The sequence below is a fragment of the Macrobrachium nipponense genome, chromosome 49 (assembly GCF_015104395.2).
Source record: "Macrobrachium nipponense isolate FS-2020 chromosome 49, ASM1510439v2, whole genome shotgun sequence".
Lineage (NCBI taxonomy): Eukaryota > Metazoa > Arthropoda > Malacostraca > Decapoda > Palaemonidae > Macrobrachium > Macrobrachium nipponense.
This window is the reverse complement of record NC_087224.1, coordinates 5,346,412-5,357,914: the sequence shown is the minus strand read 5'-3', so window position 1 is coordinate 5,357,914 and position 11,503 is coordinate 5,346,412. Positions and strand designations below refer to the sequence as shown.

The 11,503-nt window shown below is 36.3% G+C and overlaps 1 protein-coding gene across 1 annotated transcript in view; it reads right to left on the bottom strand.

The window, feature by feature from the left end:
* The window catches only part of LOC135205190 (protein PFC0760c-like), a 62,852-nt gene extending 51,845 nt beyond the window's left edge, over nucleotides 1-11,007 (bottom strand). Inside the window, exon 1 of the mRNA XM_064235554.1 lies at nucleotides 10,888-11,007. Within this exon, the coding sequence (XP_064091624.1) occupies nucleotides 10,888-11,007 (120 nt within the window). The remainder of the gene's footprint in view (nucleotides 1-10,887) is intronic.
* Nucleotides 11,008-11,503: the final 496 nt, after the last annotated feature.

Sequence of the window (11,503 nt, the reverse complement as noted above, 5' to 3'; positions counted from 1 at the left end):
CCTTTACTTATTTTTTTTATTTAATTTTTTTAATTCAGGTGTATTTTAATTTATTTTTATTTCCATATATGTATTCTTATTTATTTTATTTTCCTTTATTTTTTTTATTATTTTATTTACTTGTTAAATTCTTCTTCTTCTTCTTCCCAGCTTGTTCCCATTTTTATTATGGGGTCGCCGTTTCGGATGAGCCATTTCCATCTATTTCTATCTTGTGCTTCTGCCTCATCAATTCCCTTCTCATTTAAGTCTCCTCTCACACAGTCCTTCCATCTCTTTCTTGGTCTCCCTCCCTTTTTCTTCTTCCTTGCACCTCCACCCCCATAGTATGTCTCCCAGCGTGGTCCTCATCTCTCCTCAACAGGTGTCCATACCATCTCAGCCTCCCCTCCTGCACTTTCTTTGATACTTCCACCACCTTAGTTGACCCCCTTATGTAGTCATTTCTTGATCCTATCCACTCTTGTTACCCCAGACATCCACCTAAGCATCTCATTTCTGCCACATCAATCTTCTTCTGCTCTGCTTTTCTCTATGCTTGCTGTTTCCGTACCATACAGCATTGCTGTTTTCTTACCACCATCTTGTGAAAATTTTCCTTTTAACCTAAGCGGCACTCTTTTGTCACAAAGAACTCCCGAGGCCGCTCTCCCAGTTGTTTCCAGCCTGCCTGTACCCGATTTTTAGTTTTACTTCTTCTTCCATACTTCCTCCAGCGTTAACAAAAGATCCCTAAATATATATATATATATATATATATATATATATATATATATATATATATATATATTTTATTTATTTATTTATGTTACTTATATATTCTTTATATTTATTTATCTACTTATTTGTATTAATTTACTTTTTATTTTTATTTGTTTATTTATTTTTTATATACTTTCTTTTATTGATTTATTTTGACATTTTATTTTATTTATTTATTAATTTTTATTTATTTATTCATTTATTATTGTTTATTTATTTATTTATTTTTTATTTTTATTAATTATTTATTTTCATTGATTTTGAGATATTTTTTTGTTCATTCTATTTTTTTATTAAAATTAATTTTTTATTCTTAATAATATTACTGTTATTCTTATTTTTAATCTTAAAAAATTTTATTATTATTATATATTACTAAATGTATTTATATTTTTATAATTTTATAATTATTTTTAATTTTACAGTTATTATTTGTATTATTAAATTTCGTTATTCTCATTTAACTATTTGTAAGTATATTAATATATTTTTATTTTTTTATTTTTAGGTTTTATTATTTTTTTATTTATAACTATTTATTTCAAGTTTATTTTTATTACTATTATTTTATTTATACTAAATATCTATTATTTCATTTTATTTTTTTATTTTTTATTTACATTGGTATTATTTCATTACTTCTTCCTTTATTCCTGAAGTAAACCATCTTTTTAATGTGTTAAATAAAAAGTAATTTCTGCCTCAGCTGCAGTAATTTTATGTAGGTCTATTTTCATAATTATGATTTTCTCATTGTTGCTTAAACAGCTGAACAACGCACCGAAGGTTGGCATGTCTAAAATAGGTAATTATGAAAGTCAATTCTAATTTTATTCAAAAGATGCCAGAGACTGAAGTGAAACATTGGTAGTGTAACCCGTAGAGTGTTTTAAGGTTCTATTTTTATTCGAAGTCTGGATTCTGACTATTCCTTGGTACTACTTAAACAGGTTAGTAGAATGCCTATGGAAGTCACTTTCACATGTAGGGTCAAGATCAATGTATATATTTATATTTCAATTTTAACAGATAAACTATGATATCATTGTCATCAAAGTTATTCTCTCTCTCTCTCTCTCTCTCTCTCTCTCTTCAATCAACGTCACGTCTGGTCTATTGGCCCCTTTGTGTTCTGATAACACAGTCCCCGGGGATATTTGCTTGATCATTTTCTATCACTAAGCTCCTCCCCCATATATACTCAGCTCGTCATCTTTCAGTTGTTAAAGGTGGAAGGCGGTCTTTTTAACTATTTTGACAATTTAACATGGCTAAATTATAGTGTCTGGTGCCATATAAATCAGGAAAACATAAGGAAATCTTTAGATTTTCATTGATTTCCAAGAAATATTTCGGTATGTGACGTCATATGTGTAGTATGACGTCATCATTTGTTTAGCAAATTTCAATTACAACTAGAATTAATATTAATCAGATTTCTTTGAATAATTACAATTACAGTTACCTTAAGAATGTGTAATGAATAACATTTCAATGAAATTACAATTACTACAAGCCTGCCTTCAGAGCGTAACCGCCCAGGTGTAAAGGGGGCGTGGCCTAGGCAGGCAAGAGATGACAAGCCTATTTCCTTCGCTCCAGATGTAACCACCTTACTTATGCCCACCTTTTGAATAACCAGCATGCGACTGTGTAAGAGACTCTCCTGCCACCCCAAGGAGGGGATATAAAGAACCACGCCCGCACCAAACATCAGGAGACTTCTCGTATAGATGTTCAGCAAAGTACACAAAGAGGCTTCTGGGATACTGAGTGGGGATGACGCCACCTCTTTTTGTAGATAGATACCTTGGTTCCTCGAGGACTGTAGGATTGGTCTGGAGCTAGGTAAGGAACTGCGGGGGCCCTGGGACTGTGAAAAGGTAGGAGGAGGAGGAGGCTTAAAATCTTGTCCTAGCAGGACCTTAGAGCTGTGAGGTCGGGTGACTCTCGATGGATATCTGTGTACCAGACTGGATTAATGTATCTATTTCCTTGATGATCTTACCATACAGCTTGATGTCGTCCTTGAACATCAGATGGTTTATTATGTTGCCTCCTGTCTTGAGTTGGTACCCAGCATCCATCTTCTGTAGTACTTTTGTCATGTGAATCATGGCTACTACGAAGAGTAGTGGGGACAGTGAGTCATCTTGAAAGATCACTCTCCTGATGTTAACCTCTCCTAGTCTTATCCCAGCGCTTGTAAATACAGTACTCCAGTTGCCCATTGTATGTTTGAAGAAGCTGATGGTACTTTCCTCTGTTCAATATATGTTCAAGGATTCTATTAATCATGTGTGTTGGTATTATGTCTAAGGCTTTTCTGTAGTCGACCCATACCATGCTTAGGTTGATTTTCCTTCTCTTACTATTCTCCATTCACATTTTGCCTATCAGGAGCTGGTCTTTTGTGCCCCTACACTTCCTTCTGCATCCTTTCCGTTGGTGGGGGATGGTGTTTGTATCCTCTAGGTAGTTGTATAGCCCTCACTGATAATACCTCTTTGTAAATTCCACATTATTATTATTATTATTATTATTACTATTATTTTATTAAAAGTAATGGCTACTTCAGCAGCATTACACTTGTAGAGATTCTTCTCTATTTTGCGAATAGCGGCTTTTTCAGTGCTACTTAAACAGGCCAGTAGAGCGCCTATAGAGGTCATGGTAAAAATACAGGGTCAAAATAGGTGTATATATTTGATTTTACAGATAAAACTATGATACCATAGTCATCAAAGTCATTAACGATCTCTCTCTCTCTCTCTCTTCTCTCTCTCTCTCTCTTTCTTAAAGCGAGCTTTCGTCTGGAGCTGCCAGACATCCTCGGGCTGGGTTTTTTTTGAACTGAGGGTGGACTGATCTTGGTGCGGTGTCCGTCCTCCTTATATCTGTGGTTGACAGCAAGGGGTCTTGCCCCATGCTTGTCTCCTATTGGCTGGTGGCGGTGAGTCGTGTTTTCATTGGCTGCCTGAGCCAGGTCTCAAGCCACTTTCCTCGAACCGATGGTTGCGTTTGCAGCATATCCTGCAGCCGCCTGGACCTCCTAAGCGGCGCTGTAACATTGATGGGCGTTGCGCTACGCTGTGGGACGTCACGGCTACTTTGAATTTCCATCGGCTGCAGGAGTACCTCGTTCGGGGGCGTGTCATCCATAGAGTTGTCATGATCGGTGGTGTCATGTTAGTGCAGGTCTTCTCATACTCGTAGGGAGGAGAAATTCTTCCTGCGTCGTATTCAGTGAAGGTTTTATTTGCTGGATGAGGAGCGCCTCCAGCAGGCGCAACCGACGGGCATCAGGGGCCTTCCGATGATCTTCGTGTTCTTTATGATGACATCTCGGGAGATGGCCTCGTGATGTTTGGTGCGGGCGTGATTCTTTATAGCCCCTCTTGGGCGTGGCACGAGAGTCTCTTCGACAGTCGCATGGTAGTCATACCTACGTAGGCGCCGCTGCATTCGCGGACTGGGCATGTATACTGGTACACTACATGCGTCTGCTTCAGGGGTTCTCGTACCTGTGGAGGGGAGGGGTTATTTTTCATAATAAGATCGCGCGTCCTCCGATTCTGGTAATATATGATTAAGTCGATATTCTTGGTGTCGTCAGTCGGGGATACATTATCAGAAATAATTTTCTTGATGGCGTCCTCTTCTTCACGGTAATGGGAACTCATGAAGGCTTTGTAGTACAGCTTGATATTATCCTGGGGCGGGGCTGCGGGCTCTCACTACGTACCATTTCTCCAGGGTTCTGTCGGACTTCCTTGCTGATTAATTTATTTGAGTACCCGTTATTCACAAGTACTTGGGAGGCGCGGTCGAGTTACTGGTGAGTGTCCTGCCAGGTCGAGCAAGGGGTGGGAGAGGGCCCTCCTGACGAAGGCCCTGACGGTGGTGCTTTGAATCTGGTGGGGCATCGCTGTCTCCGTTGAGGCAAAGTCCTAAATTGGTTTCTTTGTGTAGACTGAAGTACGGAGACCGTCTTCCGTCTTGCTTACAAGGACGTCGAGGAAGGGGAGCCGATCGTCGGAGCTGCGTTCGACGTGTAATTCAGCACACTACACTGCTGAATGCTTGACGGAGGGCTTCTACTCATCCTCGGCGTCGACTTGCACAAAGATGTCGTCAATATAACGTCCATATGCTGCGGGGTTGCTGCATCCTGGCGAAGACCCGTTCCTCCACGGTGCCCATATAAAAGTTAGCGAAGAGGACCCCCAGTGGGGAGCCATCGCCACGCCGTCCTTTTGGCGGAACATCTGGCCACGGTGGGTGGAGAAAAGGGGCCTTCTTCGTGCATATCTCCAGCAGCGTACGGAGCGAGGCTTCCGGTATGTTGAGGGGCGCCGTCGACTGATTCCTGTAGACCACGATCAAGGATTATATCTATGGTTTCGTCGACAGGCACGTTCGTAAATAGGGACTCTACATCCAGCGAGGCGATAATCCCGTACCAGGGGCGTCCTTGATGGTTTCTAAGAACTCTGCGAAGACTGCAGGCTGTACCGACTCGGGACGTAAGGGGTCAAAATTTGGTTGAGGCGTTTAGCCAAGGCGTACGTAGGGGCGGGCGTCTGGCTGATGATCGGCCGGAGGGGGTTTCCTTGTTTGTGGGTTTTTACATTGCCATATAAATAACCCAGGCTGTAGTTCCTCCCTTGTATGGGCGGGAGGTGCACAGCATTTGTTGCAGAATTCACTGCGCTGGATGACTCCGTTAGCCTCCCTCTTGATGTCGTCTGTCGGGTTCCCTCGTCAGGCGCTCGAACTTGCTCTCGTCAGACAAAATAGCAATCCAGCTTCTCGTGATATTCGGCAGTATCAATCAAGACGAAGGCTGCTGTCTTGTCCGCGCGTCGCACCGTGATGTTCACTTTCTCCTTCAGTTCCTTCGCTGCTTTTGTTAGATTAATCATTTTCATGTTTTTTTTATTAGGATCCGTAGGGTTTACATACTCCACACACACACACACACACACACACACACACACACATATATATATATATATAATATATATATATATAATATATATATATATGTATATATATATATGTGTGTGTGTGTGTGTGTGTGTGTGTGTGTGTGTGTGTGTGTGTATTATTATATATTGCTACTTTCAAAATGCATGTTTCCCCTCTTTGAAATGTCATGTAAGATTGTACAACATTTTTCAGATTCCTATTGACCATTTCAAGGCCTGCGATGCATAGGTTTTCTTAAATATCTTTTTAAATAACAACTGTATCGTCTTGAAATTTTGACCTAACATGTTTTAGACCTTCCGCTAATGTATGGCAATATAATTAAGTATCTAAAATTATTAATAATGGCACTTTACTCTTGAACATTTCCAATTTTCTTTGCATTTGACTGAGACTTTCGGACACCGTTAGGAAAGACGGCCTGCCCACTTATTTCTCTCCCTGTTAACAAAATATGAATGAAAGTGTACCGTACTACGATTATGACGTATAGTGTTATACATTTTTAAATTACTTTATGGATTATTGTTTTATGTATCCAAATTAGTTTATGCAATTAAGTTTATTTGTGTTTCATTTTTTTGGGAGATTATTATGACCTCTTGGTTTATTTAGAGTATATATATATACTGGAAAATTTACCCGCTGAAAATTAGAGGGGTAGTAGTTACAAGCTGTTCAGGTGTGTTTATATTGTCGTCCGGCTTCGACCCGCCCATCCTGAACTCAATGCCATCGAGCAGGTATTGGCGCATATGAAGCTATATATACGTTCATCGTTACGGCATTTCACCAGGGCAGACCTAAAGGCCAGATTGGAGAAAGCAAGGCTTGCTGTCACTAAACAGGTGTGGGAAGGAGCTGTCCAACGAAGTCAAGCTTTCGAGAACGAATACTGGCTAACTGATAACGTCTGGGATTGCATAGATCCAATGGTTGTCAACGTCACCAATGATGACTAGGACGATCTGTTTTTAGACAGTGATGGGGAGTGAGCTGAAATATCCTTATACGTGTGTATATATAGTCCTGTAATTGATAAGTTTTGACATATTTATCCATGGTTACTTCAAAAATTTACTTCAAAATCTGTAAAATTTCTGTATATATTGTACATACTTTATTGGATATATGTAATAAAATAATGTACATAGTGATCTTAATTTTAAATAAACTATGATCTGTTTTTTCCTTCCAGTATTTATATCCCTCCAATAATAATCTAAAGTTCCCACTACCACACCATTCTCATGGAAATAGATAAGAAAGTACATGATAAATAAAAACATACAATTGGCTTTATGAAAAGTAATCAGTAATAAATGGTAGTTCGTGTACATTTTAAAACGTAAAGAAAACATATGGTAGTACACTATTCCATTCATAAGTATCAGACAGAGTAAGAAAGAGAGGAGTGGGCGGGGCTTCTTTCCTAACTCTTTGGCTAAGTCAACGACAGGTGTTCGTATATTTACAACTAATGCTAAAGAAATTGAAAATTTTCTAAGTAAAGTGTCTTAATTATTAATTCCGGGTACTTGATTATATTGCCATATATTAGCGGAAGGAAGGTGTAAAACATGTTGTGCCAAATTTTTAGGAGATACAGTTGATATTTAAAAAGATATTTAAGAAAACCTATGCATCGCAGGGCTGGAAATGGTCAGTAGATAGCTTAGAAAAGGATGTTTTAAATGTGTGTTCAGATTTTTCGCATTACATGTTGTAAAAGAATATATATAACGTAAAAAGAGAGAGATTCTTCTTTGTCTTTTTGAAGCTATGAATGTTTAACTTTTATGTCGACACTTTAAGATTGGAGTGTCTGCGAGATCTGTTTGCTTTCCTAAATCTGTCAACACGTGTGATAGCGAGAGAATTGAGTCTTGCGTTGTTATCAAAACATGTCAATTTTAATTGTCGCTCTGCCTCCGTTTTGATCGAGTAGAATACGTCTTTCTTTTTTTTAACAGACTGGACTCGTACGCGTATGTTTTGATCAAAACCACGTGCATATTACTCATCTCTTTATGAAGATTGCGTCAGATTTCCAAGCTACTGGAAGCATTCGTGACAAGAACGTTTTGTATCATATCTGCCCAGTCGAGTTTCCGTAAAGGAAGAAAATTTCATTACACTCTATCATAGAACCTCGAGGCAGTTAGATCTCTCTCTCTCTCTCTCTCTCTCTCTCTCTCTCGAAATCATTGAGATTATATTAACGTAACATAAATTGGTCACTCGTAACTTGTGAGAATTTCATATTTGATATTTCTTAGAGTTTATTTTAGTGTTTAGTTTCTTTTTGTGGTTTTGGAATCTGAACAGACATTATTTCGTAACGGCGCCTGGTTTTTGTGAAATTGTGTTTAACTAATATCTAAAAGTTAATGGGAAAAGTGTTTGGTTAGGTATAACTAATAACTAATAACGGATAGGAATTGTGTTTAACTAATAATGGATAGGGAGTGTGGTTAACTAATAATTGATAGGAACTGTGGTTAACTAATAACAGATGGTTGTGAAGGTTTGGTAAAAACTGTTGGTTACCAGTGTTTTTGAGTGAAAAGATTTACACTTTTACACATTAAGTATTTTTGTGTTTGTGTTTGTTCCATTGTTTGTGCACTATTTCATTTTCTTATTGAAGTGTGTCTTTTTATTTTATATATTTTCGTTTGCATTCACAATTTAATTGACTTAGTTATTTTCATTGCTTTGTCATTGCACATTTGATTAAATTTAAAGTTTAAAACACTTGTGAATTGATTGCATTTACTTAGAATTCTTTTCAAGTTTTGTTGTTCTTTAGTACTTGTGAAGTTAATTTCTGATTTCAATTATTACTTGTTGAATTAATTTCAAATTTTCAATTATTGCCTAAACACTTTTGAATTTTGATTGAATTAATTTTCTTGAATTTTGTGATAAATTAATTTTGATTTAATTTTACTTAATTTGATTCAAGAATTAATTAAACTTTACTTTGTTTTCAAGTAACAGTAATTTTCCCTGATATTGTGAATTTGCATTATAAATTTTAAATTTAATAATAAATAAATTTTTGTATTTGTTTTTTATAAGTGTTTTCTTTATCTTACACCAGTATAAGTATAATTAATTGATGTTATAATTTATGTTATTTGAAGTGACTTAGAACCAGGGAAGTACTTAGATTTCTGAAATCAGGGAAATACTTAGACTTTAAAGTTGTTGATGGAGTGATGCCCTTTGATTAATTTAATTACTTACAAGATTAGATTACCTCGCCACCTGTTTTTGATGAAAAATTAGTCTGATTTTCTGCAATACTGGTAAGTGTTAAGGGATCACTGTTGCCTTTAGAGTATTCAGTCGTTTAATACGTGTTTTGAGGGTTTCAGGTGTTTGGCCTTTGGTGAGGTAACTAATGAATGGTAACCAGATACTTGGCACTTCGTAAGAATATATATATATATATATATATATATATATATATATATATATATATATACATTCTCTCTCTCTCTCTCTGGACGCTGAAGCACCTCAGATATATATATGTATATATATATATTATATATATATATTATATCTTATATGCTTAAAAAAATCACAGTAGATGCACGTGACTTCATAAATAAAGCGAATACCACAGGAAAATAATAGTCAGAAATCCAAGCGCTTTCGTCTTTACTCAGACATCGTCAAGGAGTTAATGAAGTACAATTGGAGATAAAGGTCTCAGGTACAAAACAAGATCAAGAATACCAGATGGTTAATTGTCAAAAGGGTAAAAATTTAAAAGAGATAATCCAGGATTATCGGATATCACACGGTCACAAACATAACCGAAACTACAAAGTATCTTACAGTCCTAAACATGTAAAAACTGAATATATTAATTTTGTTGCTTATATTTATCTTCAACTTTTTTCATAATGAAAGCATCAAGTTTAAATAAACCAAGGCTTAAATTTAGAACATTTCTATTATTTGACTTCATGAAACAAGATTCAATGATATTCCTTTTAACTGTGTCATTACATGGGATTAAGGCTCTTGCTTGACTCCAGTTAATAGATGGTCTAAATCTCTAATATGTACGATAATGCATTCGATATTTGCCCAGTTCTCACAGAATATTGATGTTGCGTGAGACGTTGTGAAAGAGATTTACCGGTCTGTCCGTAATACGACTTTATCACACTTTTTGGCAAGGAATTTCATATATGCAGCCTGGAAGATCTTTAGGAGATTTTTTCATTATTAAACTCCTTGGACATTAATATTACTGAAAATAACATTTATGTTAAATAGCTTTAAAATTCTAGGAATATCTAAAAACCTTTCATCATAGGGTAATTTTAGAATGTTATGCTTACTAAATTCAAGTTTGTCATTAGTTGAATAAAATGTTTTTTTCTAGCTCTTTTTTCCATGCCACTCTATAAAAGTCCTTGGGTATTTAAGTTTCAATGCAATATCATAAATAGTTTTTAATTTCAGCGTCAATAAACTGCGGGTTACAGACACGTAAAGCCCTTAAGAACATCCCAGAAAAAACAGAGAATTTAACATTTTGATGGTGATTGGAGTAGTAATGAAAAAAGAGGCAATATTAGTTGATTTTCGAAAGACTGAAAAGGTGAAAGTCTATCATTCTATAGACAGTTACATCAAGACAATTAACCATCTGGTATTCTTGATCTTGTTTTGTACCTGAGACCTTCATCTCCAATTGTACTTCATTAACTCCTTGACGATGTCTGAGTAAAGACGAAAGCGCTTGGATTTCTGACTATTATCTTCTTGTGGTATTCGCATATATATATATATATATATATAATAGATATATATATATATATATATATAGATATATAACACATATTTATACTGGTCTGTATAGTCAATCAATTACCCACCTTCCCTGACCACTGAAAATCCTGAGATCGATCCCGACCGGGGGTAACGGCCGAGTTTGGTTTCCGCACAATAGCGTCGGTCTAGTGTTACAGGAACATCCAACTGAAAAGGGTCGAACTCTTCCCTCTCTAGAAATGGTTGAAGATCCTTCAGATCCTTCGCAGGACCTTCTGAGAGAGGTGACGTTTAATTTCCTTCTGCTGATGTCTATTATCCCAGGATTCCCACCTCTTCTATTTCTTCTTCTTCTTCTTCTTCTTCTTCTTCTTCTTCTTCTTCTTCTTCTTCTTGTTCCCGTTTTTGGGAAGTTCCTAAGACGTGCCCTGTCACTTCGAGTACTTCCGGCATCTCGTGAAATACTTCCCACTCGGAGGTTTTTGAACTTTTTTCATTTAGAGAAAAGTGGGAGGTATAAACCCCTTTTTATTTTTAAGGAGTTTTTCATGTTCTGGATTTAATTCATAAAAACAAAATGCCGCTGTTCGGAGATCTTGGATGCTTATGAAAGAAATGGAATGAAATACAATATATATATATATATATATATATATATATATATATATATATATATAGATATATATATTTGTCATGGTCAGCCATGAGCTCCATACAGGTTCAAAAAATTAAATTAAAGAAAATTTGATAATGGACTGGGAAGTCTGGCAGGGGCAGAGGTAACAACTGGGAAAAGGACTTCAACAAAACTGCAGAATAACCTTAAAACTACTTTATTAAGCCTAAATTATTCACATATATACAAGTGAGTCAGGTCTGGTCAAAAATTAATTAAATCACCAAAATAAATTAAATAGCAAGAGTCAATAACAGATGCAGCATAAATAAA